The sequence below is a fragment of the Erpetoichthys calabaricus genome, chromosome 2, assembly GCF_900747795.2.
Source record: "Erpetoichthys calabaricus chromosome 2, fErpCal1.3, whole genome shotgun sequence".
Taxonomy (NCBI): Eukaryota; Metazoa; Chordata; class Cladistia; order Polypteriformes; family Polypteridae; genus Erpetoichthys; species Erpetoichthys calabaricus.
Window position 1 is genome coordinate 254,047,054 of NC_041395.2, and position 14,020 is coordinate 254,061,073.

General features: G+C 35.6%; 1 protein-coding gene across 6 annotated transcripts in view; it reads left to right on the forward strand.

Annotated features, from left to right (window-relative positions):
* Positions 1-11,058, forward strand: part of rhobtb1 (Rho related BTB domain containing 1) — a 68,849-nt gene extending 57,791 nt beyond the window's left edge. For all 6 annotated transcript variants that reach the window (XM_028795389.2, XM_051922834.1, XM_028795387.2 and 3 more), the window contains 4 exons: positions 4,847-4,997; positions 6,741-6,829; positions 8,091-8,196; positions 8,331-11,058. In XM_028795389.2, the coding sequence (XP_028651222.1) occupies positions 4,847-4,997; positions 6,741-6,829; positions 8,091-8,196; positions 8,331-8,500 (516 nt within the window). In that variant the 3' untranslated portion in view covers positions 8,501-11,058. The remainder of the gene's footprint in view (positions 1-4,846; positions 4,998-6,740; positions 6,830-8,090; positions 8,197-8,330) is intronic.
* The last annotated feature ends 2,962 nt before the right edge of the window (positions 11,059-14,020 follow it).

A 14,020-nucleotide genomic window follows, 5' to 3' on the forward strand; every position in this document is an offset into this window, starting at 1 on the left:
TTGCAAATATGTGCCAGCTATGCAGACATGTAAATGCAGTTGTAACATTATTGTATCTATTAAGGTAGTGAGAACTGATCGTATATTTAATCATTTATTTGAAATTAGAGTAAGCTTGGAAAAAAATTGTTAATTGGAATAATGAATGAAAAGCTTGCAGAAAGGAGTTTCTCTCTTTTGTCTCATAGTCGGTAACTTATAGTTAACTATATAGTAGTATCTTAGTGTACAACTCATCACACAAAAATAGCCACACTTTTGCTGTCAGTAAATGTTGTTTCTATGGAATATAATGTCAAACAATCTGTGCATGGAAACAGCAACCTTGAGCTAGAGTGAGTAGAACAACTTGGCGGACTAAAATCTCAGATATTTATATTTCGTTTATACTCTAAATAAACATGATTTGACTACCTCTTTTATTGGTTTTCATCTATAGAAAATAGGAGCTTTACCTTATAAGAGAATCAATAATATTTGGCTACTGCTGATAATTAAATCTGGTGTTTTCCTGCACTGCCCAGTATTCCTATATTTCTGTTTGCAATTTATTGCAGACACTGTAAACACATCTAGGTGAGGCGTGCAGTAATGATGCCTTCTAAGAGGTCTGTAGGATTTTTTTGTTTCAAAGTGACTGCTTCCTATAAAGTTTGTTTGCTTTCTTTATTATTTGCACCTTTAGAATGACAGTCCAAAAACACTTACATATTCATTTTCCACATTCAGTGACTTTTTAATGGTCATCTAGTGAAAATGAGGGTCTTTTAAATTGTGCATTATTTTTATTTTCTTCTTCAGTGCTTCTATATATATATATATTATATATATGTTGTGACAAGAAGAGACCCGAGACATTGCAAAGGTTTGGGGCAGCCACCCGTATAATCTGTTTCCTGGCTGCAAAAAGTAAAAGTTTGCAAGCAAGTAGTAGTTACAAGCCAGAGTCCAAAACAGAACTGAACTTAAGAGGAAGGGGGTGATGTTTTATAGAGAGTCCTGGGGGAAGTGATGACGTCCTCGGGACCGGAAATGATGTCATCCTCTGGGCCGGAACTGGTGCGTCTCAAGCTGAGGTATTGACTCCTGGTGGGATTTCCCAGGAAAGGTCTGCAGGAGACAGAAAAAGAGTTAGTGCACCCCACCACCCCCTGGACGGGCGTTTTATACTTAACATCTAAGCTCTTTAGCTGTCTCCTATTCGCACGTGTGTGACAATGTGCATGGGAAACCATGTTCTTGCAAGTTGCAAGTTCATTATCTAGGAAAAGTAGTAGCCAACTTCTTATAATTAGGATAAACATCTAGCTTCACTGTAAAATTCACTTCAATTAAGTTTATTTTTGTATAGTTCTCTTCACTGAGTGCAGACAGTTAACAGGTAAAATGCAATTATCATTTGACAAATTACTAATTACACAATGGATACACATAAAGATAGGCCCAAGAGTCCACATAGTACAAATTTGTTTAGATACACAGCAAAACAAAGCATTTCCAAGAAGAACCTAACAGTATCTGTCCATTTACATTATTGTTGGACTATGGCCAGTTGAGGAAAAACAAAAACTTCAGTCAGCAGCAACCTTGGAGAAAATAAACCTCTGGGGGCGTTCCCATTCAATCATAATAGACAAAGTCAAAAGACAAAATCAGACACCGTCACTGATCTGAAGACCAAGGCCAACTGGCTGCACACCCTTCCTCATGAGCTTTCTATGGTAAAATTTTGTTCTGTGCAATCTTATGTTATAAAAGAATAATTTCATCCTCTGATTCCAGTGAACTGGTTAAACTTTTTTAGTAAAGTTGTAGAATATTTTGAGATGATCTAGCAAACATTTATCTGACTAACATTTTCAAAGAGAAGAGTACTCAAAAGAAAACAGTATTATATGATTATTTCATTCTTTGAAAGTGTGACATAAAGAAAACATACATAAAGCTGTTTATCTACTTTATCTGGTACAGAGAACGCACAACATGGTATTTTCAGTTTTCTACCAAACCTGTCTTCAGCTGCAGAGGTACTTTAGTTATGTTGATATCTCTTCAGGGATCCACAGTGCAGAGGAAATAGTTGAAATATGATACCTTAATAAACAAACCTGAACAGCATACAGGAAGATTCAGATGATAAAAAAGATTAAAATGTCTCTTTGTTACCACATTCTTCTGTGCAATTAAAAGGGTACTTTATTTAAGCATTTTCCCAAACTTTCCAAACACATTCATAATGTGAGCCAACAAATATGAATTTACCATTTCTGTTCCTGCTTGAAAACCAGTTCTTCAGATCCATGGCACTACATTGGAACAAACTTAACGACCCTTGATCCCAATTTCTTATCAGAAATCCATGGGTCAGGTATGTTTAGATGTTCAGAATTTTTCAGATTCAGGACCAGTATACATTTACCTTATTGATACTGACAATGAATTATTTGTGAGGAAAACGTTTACTAAAAAATCTTAGATATATTATACATTTAAATCTGAACTTTTGCAGATAGGTGCAGCTTATACACACCATGATCAAACATTAGCAATAACTCCACTTTCTGTGCTATTGATAGTTAAAAATTAGTTATTCTGTTCTTCTCCTCACTGTTATTCAAAGCGGGATTTGTAGCTTTTTATGATTGTTTAACCAAATTTTCAAAAACCACAAATAAAAGGCCAAAATGTTACACAATAAGAGAAGCATGAGGGAAACACATACACATTTCAACAAAAGCACATGCAGCAGAAGAGTGCACAGTATAAGTATAGTGCGTAAGCCATTTCTTATACAAATGTCAGAATTTATAAAACACAAACCTGGCTATGAAAATTGTCTTATTGCATCCCAGGGGGAAGGGTTTGCAGGCAATCCGGCCATTCCTTAAACTCCACAATACCTCAAATTCACATTCACTGTAGTTTCGTTTTCTGCTCTCTCCCATGTTTTGAAAGTAAAAATGTCACTCAGGAACATAGCCAAATTTATATGGTGATTAGGTCATAAATATTTAAAACTGCCATTTTTTTAAGTCATACATAGCTACTGGCAGAAAGTGAAAGGGAATGGCTAAAAGTGCGTGCATGTTGCTTCTGAATGTTGATATAAAATTCCAGTGTTAAAATTTGCTGTCAACTTTAACTAATTTGATGTGTTTTCATTTTATTCACTAATATTTTTTGATATGCCAAACAAACATGGTGATACTAATATGAACTACTTGGCAATGAAGAAACATAATTTCTTAATTTTTCTTGTCATTTTTTGTGTTGACATTAATGTCAGAATCATGTATTAATCTTTTAAAAGGAATAAGTTCTTATAAAACCATTAAAGCTTGTTTACAAAAGTGACACCATGACTTAAAATGTGGTATTTTGCCATATCTAAATCAGGTCACTGCGGTGGGTTGGCACCCTGCCCGGGATTGATTCCTGCCTTGTGCCCTGTGTTGGCTGGGATTGGCTCCAGCAGACCCCCATGACCCTGTGTTCGGATTCAACGGGTTGGAAAATGGATGGATGGATGGATAAATCAGGTCATATGTGCACAAACACTCATAACACTTTCCACAAAATGTGTTGTCCTACCATGAAGTGTCACTGTCTTTGGTCCTCCAAAAAAAAAAAGCAAACTTATGGAAAAAAATTGCTCTTTGGATCTTTTGAATTTCAGACATGTGGTAAATGGATTTTGGATCTGTACAATATTTGTTGAAAATGCCAATCCCTAACTACTACCATATAGTATATGACAGAAATCAACACTTGACAGCGGTGAAGTCTACTGCAACAGACATTAATATACACACACTTACTGTGCACTCACACATACAGGGCTAATTTAAAGTTTCAGTTAAGTTTATCTTTAAGTATTTGGAAGGTGGAGGGAAACCAGAGGATACCTTGAGATGTTAACTGTGCTATACCATTGCCCAGTGTAGTGCCTTTTATTATTCCTGCTGTTTTTGTTTTGTTTTCCTTTTTTTTTTTACTTTTCTCTTGATTATTATTCTACTTATTACTGTATATACACTGGCCAGCTTTGTTGCTGTAAGATCAGCACAGTTGGGATAAGTACAGATTGTGTTTCTTACATGATCTACTTGTGTTAAATGAGGTAAGGTTGTTTCTGCTATTACAATTATGTTTATAGTTTTTACTTGTTTTTTATGATATTCAATTATTATTTATTTACAATTTAGTTCATGATGCGATTTTATTTGTTTTCTCATTGACAATTCTATTTCACAATATTTTAAAATAGACACCGCCATCTTGTAGTTATGATGCTTTTTGCTGGTGTCATGTGGACATGACATGTGATTCCACATGGGTGTTGCATATTATATCATCACACCACCGCTGTTGAGAGCATGCATTGCCACAGCTACACATACATATTTTTAAATTGATAACATAATTTCACTCTTGCTTTATAGTTAACTCAGAGAAAGGACCTGGTTTAGGGCTTAGTTTTTATTACTTTGATATTGATTTTTGGCTTCTTTTTTTAACTTTGATGCTCAATTCTCTAACAGTCTTTTAGGGTTTTGACTCCTGGCTGGCAGATTTTGATTTTGTTTTGTCCCTCAAAAAGACCTTTTTCTCCTCATTACATTCAAAAATATTCATCTAACTTTCTGGCTTGGCAATTCTAATTTATTGGCAGAACAGGTTCTTTGTTTATTTACTCTTTATTTCAGTGTATGTGACTAATGTATTTTTTCCTGTCAGTTTAACAGTACACCTTAAAAGCTTTACTTACAATGATGTGATAAAATAATGCAAATTCCAAGTTAGTTTATACTTATACCTTATGTGTTCTTTTTTCCTGTTATTCTAGGTTTACCTTCCTAATACAAGCAAGGCATGCATGCAGGCAGTTTTGGAGTATCTGTATATGAATCAACTATCACCTTCACTGGATCTGGATCCACTGGAATTAATTGCACTTGCAAATAGATTGTGCCTTCCACGTTTGGTGGCTTTGACAGGTCAGTATATACAATTTGCTGAAAGTAACATCCTTTAAGTCACCATGTGCAGTGTGTTAGATCCATTATGCTAGCTGTATTAAAGGGGTAGCTCAAACTATGTTGACCAGATTATCTATTTGAAAATGGTTAATGAATTTAATTCAGTAGCAGACTATTATATTTGAAAAAATCCTGTTGGCAAGTTTTGTTTTACTTTCTATACCCCTTTTTTCTTTTTCTATGGCATTGAATTTATTTCACAAGCAAACATTAATTGATGATCCATGATAATCTAGTAGATGGTGCTGTGCAAACACCTATACTGATGCAATAATGTTCAATTTCAGTTTTTCAAATCTACACTTAAAAAATTGAATATATGCAGATGCACTAAAAGATTAAGTGAAGATTAATGTTCAATGTTTTTGTTTTTTACTGTTCATAGGTAGAAGATATACATATATATACTGTATATATACAATATATATATATAAATATAAATATATATACATACTGTATATAGTTTATTTACTTAGAAGCTGGTTTATAGCTAGAAAAGTTGTATGTTTAAATTTATATAGAAGTTAGTGTTGAATGAAAGAAAACAGAAAAAAATAAAGTTTTGGGGTTCCCAATGAGATCCCCATTTAATAGTAGCAATGTTAATAAACTGAAGAAAAATTTAAAAAGGTAAAACAAAGTAAGGTGACTGGAAGTATCATCATGGCTTGTTGTGGGGCTCCTCCTTCACTCTAGAGCTGGAAGTCAAAGAGAGCTTTTAAACTGTGTCTCATCCAAAGCAGTCTCCCACCTCATGAGCAGGGCCTACAACAAGCTTCCATTGTGCACATGTGTGACACATAACATGTTAGTATGTTAGAAAGAAAAAAAAATAATTTTTTGTCCTACCATTTTCTGCTTTTAGAAATTCTGCATGGGTAACAGATGATAAATTACCAACTGCAAGCCAAATTAAACAATAGTTTAGAAATAGTTTGCAGAGCTCATTAGGTTAAATGTTAGCGACTCTAAAATGAGGTTAAAATTATAGTTTGTGTGAAGTTGATGGTCACCAGATATGACAAGAAAAATGGATTCTCATGTTTGTTTTCTTAAAATACTAATTTGACCAAAATGTAAATTCAATCCTCTAAAACAAAACTAAAAGCAAATTTTGTCTGCTTTGTAATTAGTAGTTCTTATTAAACTACTCAGCCACAGTCAAACTTGCTTGCAATTTTCTAGGTTTAGTGTGTACACTTTTCTTCATCATTGTATAGATGTCCATCCATCCATTGTCCAACCCGCTGAATCTGAACACAGGTTCATGGGGGTCTGCTGGAGCCAACCCCAGCCAATACAGGGTACAAGGCAGGAACCAATCCCGGGCAGGGTGCCAACCCACCACAGGACACACACAAACCAAGCACACACTAGGGCCAATTTAAAATCGCCAATCCACCTAACCTGCATGTCTTTGGACTGTGGGAGGAAACCGGAGTGCCCGGAGGAAACCCACGCAGACACGGGGCAGAACATGCAAACTCCACGCTGGGAGGACCAGGGAGGCGAACCCGGGTCTCCTAACTGCGAGGCAGCAGTGCTGCCACTGCGCCACCATGCCCCCCCTTGTAAAGATGTTGTTCTCACAATTGAACAAAACATCTACAAGCAAAAATTAAATTTTATGGTGTGAACGTTTAACATTTTGTACCTGACAAATGTAGGTTAAGTGTTTAATATTGACATATTTCCTTACAGAACAATATGCTGTACATGAACTGGTAAAAGCTTCAAAGGATGGAGTTGATATAGACGGAGAAGTGCTCACCTATCTAGAACTGTCCCAGGTAGGTATCTTAGCTTCCAGTTTTTAATAAGGTTTTCCAAACTTGGCCTAGAAGTAACACTGTTGCCACTTTTTTTTCATATAATCACTTTATTCATTTTGTCCAGTTCCAACCTGTAATTGGACTCCCAATGTATTTTAACATGGTGTTTTTTCCTACATTTAATGTGCTTATTGAAAAACAGAGTTGTACAGTATCAGAAAATGTTGTTTACCAGCAAAATTAACACTGCATTAATGAGTACCTCTTATGTATGGCAGCATGCTAACACAGTTGTTAGTGCAGCGGCTACATAAGTCTGACATCCTGAGTTTAAATTACGTGGCCAGTCGTTGACCTTGTGGACTTTGTCATTAGTATGCAGTTTTCATCCACATCCCAAAACACATGCAGGTTAGGTGAACTGATGATTCCAAATTATCGTGAGTGGGTGAGAAATTACCATTTCCCAGTGGGTATATAATGACAGCTTATTTTCTAATCCTGAGCATTCTTACTCTCTCTCTCTCTCTCTCTCTATATATATATTTCAGAAAGAACATGGCTGCTGTTCTAATATCTTTAAGACAGGTGCACATTAAATTTATATAGAGTTAAACCAGAAAAAAAAATCCAAAGCTACAGTCAGAACCAGAAAGAAAATACTAACAAAGTGCCAGGTTAATGGGAGATACCAAAAATCAGGAAAAGGAAAACTGGGTTCAAAATACTAAAGAAAATAAGATTATAAGGGGAAACAGAATCTTTTTACTCTATTTCCACAAACGTCTTTAATAAAAGCCATGCAGCGTGAATATATATTTGGCTTCTTACTAATGTCATCTCTGTGACTTCAGGGAACAATTTCCCTACCAACCTGACCTCAGATATGTAAAAAATATGTATAAAAATAATTACTTCATTCAGAAAGAAGTGAAAATTGCATATTATAACAGATGAACAGTTTTATAATATGTGTGCAATTTCATAACAGATTAATACTCAAGATTGTTCGTGACTTGAAAATGGACTTATTTGATGGCTTTTACAGTTTCAGTTTTCACAGTCTGTTGAGCCATAGACACTATTTTAAGTATAAGGACAGCATTTTTTTAAATGTAGATAGAATGCTTCAGTTAAGAGCTTAATTTCCCATGGCGAATTAATGTATACTATGAAATCTTTGACTTGAAAAATAGTCTGGTTATTTTACAATTATACAATATGTGTATATACAGTAAAATGTCCAATGCACTTACATTTTTTTACTTTTTAAATACAGTTTCATAATGCCCACCAGCTGGCAGCTTGGTGTCTTCATCACATCTGTACGCATTATAACAGCGTGTGTGCCAAGTTTCGGAAAGAGATCAAGTCTAAATCTGCAGGTCAGTAAGAGGATTTGGAGTGCTGTATCATGTTTTATACTCTTGAGTATGGTGGTGTCAATTGAAATACCATTGTACTTTTATCTTCTAATATAAAGCAATCTAACAAAGAAAAAAATGCTTTACCTCTGCAGAAAATCAAGAATATTTTGAAAAACATCGATGGCCTCCTGTATGGTACTTAAAGGAAGAAGATCATTATCAACGTGTCAAGAAAGAGAGGGAAAAAGAGGATGTTGTGCTTAATAAACACCATTCTAGATACAAGTGGTGTTTCTGGAATACTTCATCTGCAATGGCATAGCAACCTGTCAACTGCCTCAGTGTTTGTGCATTATAAACATTTTCAGTATTTTTGTCTTAATATTTGCAAAAGAGATGTTGGTTTCAAGGCACTGAACTTTTTTAAAATGTTAAATATTGTCAGATTAAAAGCACAAACTTTGTCTCAAGTGAAACTGACATATCCATACACACAAACACAACCTATTTAAATAGGTTGAAAAACTTGATTTCCTTTTAGTCGGTGTGTGTAGTTATCTTTTTTTGACACGCTTGATTGTAAGCCTATTTGGTTTTGAATGACCATCACCACGAGTCATTGATAATGTTACATCTGTTACTGTTTGCTTTGACTCAAATTATATTGTAAAATATATTCCAGTTATACAAAAGGGTTTACTTTTATCCATTCAAGCTGGACTCTATTTTAAAAATAGACATAGTTACAGACTATCAGTTTTAACTTTATAATGACATATTGTATTGCCATCTTTTTTTGTTTTATTTTTGTACATAAAAAGGGAGGTGTTTTAACATCTCTGCCTAAAGCAATAGTATTTTGTTAATCTTTCAGTGTATGATGTATTGGCAGCTGAAATTAAATTACCTTTTTGTTTTAAAATATTTTTAACAAACATACAATATTTGAGAAATAAACAGTTGCAAAGATGATAATATTCGTAAAGTAGGTTCTAAAAATGTACACATCCTGTGCTTTCCATCTTTCATGTTGCAGATTTCATTATGCCCTCAGATAAGTGTCCTATATGGAGAGAATAAAGAAGTAAAAATCCTGACTGAAAAGTGGCAGTTCATGTGTTTAAAGAGCCAAAGAAACTCAACACCCAAAGCAGTGCAAACAATTGTTGCAGGGTGTTGATTGGTAGCAGTGCTGTTTTAAACAAAGCAGGCCGACTTATTATTTTCCAGTTCCAATAGATTATTTTTGTTAGAGCTCATCTGCCCATTAATGGACTAAACCGGTGCATTAGCATTACTGTATTACACAAATAAAATCTCAGTTAAAGCCACAAACCCAACATGATAAATACTTTCAGATTTGTTATGTTATTTTGTTTACTTATTTTATGGAGAAGAGTTGTGTTTTACCCATTATATTTATATAAGTCAGTAAACCATTCAGAGCCTCATTTATTTTCTAGAAGCTTCTGATGAGCTCTTAACATTTCACTACAATTCGTTCCTAATAAGTACGATCGATTAATTTTGTCCCCTTATAATGGTAGCTCATCGCTTTATTTTTACAATTTAACAGTAAAGTCGTACACATACGCTTTGCTATCTGAGGCAAAAATTGTAAGCATTGCCTGTGTGTTTAGTGTAAGTAATAAGTACTGTGCAACACTCCCCTGATGCCTGTTCTTTGCTAGTAAAATGAACCCTAAGAACATTTCCTGTAGAATTCCCGCTAATGTCAAGAAAACGTGAGGTGTGAAAGTACCTGGAGTGTTAGCCAGTCATAATACAAGACTGAGCATTCACACTGTATAACCAGCTAATTCCAATAACTATCATTTGTGATACTTACAAAGGATTGTTTCATCTGCATTCACCTTTCAGAGTGGAAGGCTTTACATGGCTTTGCAGGGGAAGTATACATTAGTAAGCTTACAGCTGTAAATGTAGAAAGTTACACATAGCTTAATGTTTACTTTGAAGCAGTAGTGAGATCTGTACATATGAAATGAAGGCCCAGTTGCTTGGGTATTTATTTTTTGTTTCAGTAACAAAGCAAGTTAATAAAAAGGACAGATGGATGTTTCAGCTGCTGCTGATGAAAACAATAGTTTTAATTCTAGACTGGAATTATTTTTTTATACAAGTGTAACCTTAAAAGAACTTAAGTCCAGCTTAAAATTAGTAACCTTTTGTTGTTTCAGCAATTGAAAGGCTTAGTTCAAATTGTTAGAAGGGCTTCATATCCATGTAATCTTCAGGGTGTTCTGACATTGATCAAAAATGAATACAAATTTAAATCTGCTATATGCATTGTACGTAGTTGTCATGCTAATGTTTGCTCATATACCGATTCCATGTACTGTATTTAATTAAAACAAGTCTAGGGCGCTTTTATTAGTGTTTCATTAATATATAATCAGAAATACACAACTGTACTTTCAAGTAAAAATGCAAAGTTATCAGGAATCTGCTGTCTCTTGAAAATTATAGTTGTGAGTAGCTGTCAAGAGGCAAAATTACCTTTTTTATTTATGACTAGGAAGGAATATGGCTTTAAACATAGTGTTACAAAATGATGTAATACTGAAATCAGTAGTCTATCCTTTGTATGTTGATAGCGTGTTCATTTTAGTGAACCAAAGCTGTACTTACATGTACTTTTTCCCATATGCTTAATGCACAGTGATTGTCATTATTGGAAATACACAATAATAAAATATTGTCATCAGCTGCTATAACCAAGTGGCTGGTTCATTTGGTTGATTCTGTCAAAGGCCTTTGATCTTGCTGGTCATTATCCTTGAAGATGTTTTGGTTTGAGTTTTTTATGTTTTTTTGAAAAAATGTGAAATAAATACTGTATATTGCTTTAACCCTGAATGTGAGTATGCTGAATATTACTGTGTCTACATTTGAGAAGGGGAGAATTAAAACTGAATTTTAAGTTTACTTTCCATCTAACTATTCTGATACAGTACTTACAGATTAGGGGGTAAATTAATTCAGTTAAGTATTGAAATATTTCATTGTATAGTTTCAAGGTAACAGTATTATAGCATATTGCATATAATTGCTGACAATTTCTTGTTTATTTAAATGTACTGTATATAAAGTAATCCCCTTGGGGACTGATACAATATACCAAATACCAAAAAATAATACAGTGTCACACACATGCGATTAGGAGACAACTAAAGGGCCTGAATAATAGTAATGCCATGCCTGACCAGGGGGTGGCGAGGTGGACTAATTGTCTCTCTCAATCCCTTACAGATCCATCTCGGGAAATCCCACCCGGTCCTGGCGCCACCGATGATATCACAAGAATTTTAGTTTCTATTCATCAGACCACTGGACAATTATCCACTTTGTCTCAGTCCATCTCAAGTGAGCTCAGGCCCATAGAAGGCAGCAATGTTTCTGCGTCATCTTTATAAATGGTTTCTTCTTTGCACAGTAGAGTTTTAATTTGCAATTGTGGATGCAGCGACAAACTGTGTTCACTGACACAGGTTTTCACCAGTGTTTTGGAGTCCATGCAGGGATTCCCGCTACAGAATTGTATTTAATGCAGTGCCGCCTGGGGGTTCAAAGAACGCAGCCATCCAATATTGGCTTTGCATGCAGAGATTTCAGTGGGTTTCTGTTCGAATCTTTCAATGACATTATGTACCGTAGACAATTAAATACAAAAATTCTTTGCAATTTTACATTAAGGAGCATTATTCTTAAATAATAAGAATATTTTCCCTCATATTCATTTAGAGAGTGGTCAAGCCCTCCCATCTTAACTTGTGAGAGACTCTGCCTCTGACTTTATACCCTGTAAGACACTAGTCGTCGCTGTCGCCCCATTAAACCCAACAGACAAGCAAGTAGACACAGGGTAAAAGCACTAAGAAGATATTTAATATTTTTGTTCTTTAAGTAGTGCTCCTTCAGCACCACAGCCACCAGTAAACACAAGTAAATCAATAATAAATCAGTACAATTCTCTCCTCCACATCTCCCAGCAAGCTCTTTCCTACTCCTCCCGGTCTCCAGCAGTCCATTATATAGTCCTTGACCCGGAAGTGCTTCTCCTCTTCCATTCACGTGACTTGCTAGCACTTCTGGGTGCAGATGGAGAACTTGCTTTTTCTTCAGCCCAGAAGTACTTCAGGGCTCCCATCCTCGTGACTTTGGAGTACTTCCAGGGCTAGCTGCTCTCACAGCTCCTCCTGGTGGCACCCACAGTACCCAACAGGGCTGAGAAACAGCACTCCAAGTCCCAGGATGCCCTGCGGGGTTCCGGGGCACCATTAGACTCCAGGGGAGCTGCCATCTAGCGTTTTGGGGGAGGCAGTGTCCTGGAAAAGCTTTCTTCCCCCCATCCGTCCATCCCAGGGGCATCCTACACAACCCACATAAGTTACTGACCTGCTGCCAATTAATCTAATTAGTTGTGAGATGTATTACTAGGTGTGTTTTTTTAGCATTCCATAACTTTTCCAGTCTTTATTGCCCTTGTCTGTTCCTTTTTGAAATGTGATGTTGGCATCAAATTCCAAATGAACATATATTTTTCATAAAACTTTTTCATAAAAGTTTCTACATTTGATATTTTGTCTTTGTTGCATATTGAATTGAATACGGATTTAAAAGATTTTCAAATCATCACATTCTTATTTACTTTTTACACAACATACCAACTTTTTTGGAAAAAGGGTTGGTTGGAAACAGGTTATATAAAATGCAAAGGGTTGTCTTGTCTGTCACACAAAAACTCACACAACCCTAGGCTTTGAAGCTTGATCTTGGTCTCAACTGAGAGATTATGACATAATAACACATGTAACATTACCTGTGAATTGGTTGGGCGGGCCACCTTGGCCACGGAATTTAGCTTCGGGACCTTCTCATAGCAGGCAGCAAAGTGTCCACATGCCTCCCAGCAAGCACAGATGCAGGTGCACAAGATAGCTGACATTCTTCTAACAACAAGCAGTGTTGTGGAAACGCGTCATAGCTGGCAGAAAAAGCACAGCAGCACGGCCGTAAACAACTCCTTATAGCATATTGGTTTAGTCTCTCATCATACTTTACAGAAACTGTTAGTGCCAATACTCCAGGGTGTGCACTGCAATCTCAAGATGCAGGCATCCTTTAAATTGAGAAGATAAAGAACACTGGCGTGGTGCAGTGCAGAACTCACCCAAACTTGGGGATGATCCACCTTCCAATCTCATTAAAGCTCTCAGCATCTGCTGAGCAAGGCATACTAGTTTTGAACTGTTTTTGAGGTTGTTTGATGTTCATCTACAGTATTGCTATTTAATTAGTTATAATAATTGCTTTGATTACCAACTCTTTTCTTTTACTAAGTTCAATTCAGTTCAGTTTATTTTTCTTTAGCATGTTTCACTAAGTGCAGGTGCAGTGTGCAGTGACAAGTTTGCAGGTAAAATGCAAGTATACCTTTTACAAATCACTAAACTTTGTACACATAAGGACAACATTTTTTTTAAACACACAGGAAAAGAAACTAGTTTGACACCGATTAACATAAATGAGAAATAACAGTAATTGAAAAATCGTTGAACGATGTCCAGTTGACAACAAAGGAAAGGAAAAGAAAAACTTCAATCAGAAGCATCCCTCTGTGGGGTCCATAGTCAATTGTAGGACAGAAAGTCATAGGCAAACTCTTTTCATTGCTGTGTCTATGGTGGCACTTGGACTAGATTTGTTTGTATTAATTGCCACATACGATAGGCCTTTTTACAGACATCTTCCTACCAAATTAAATTGTTGTCAAGAATATATTGTCTCTTAAATAAAGAAAAGATGACAAAAACAATAG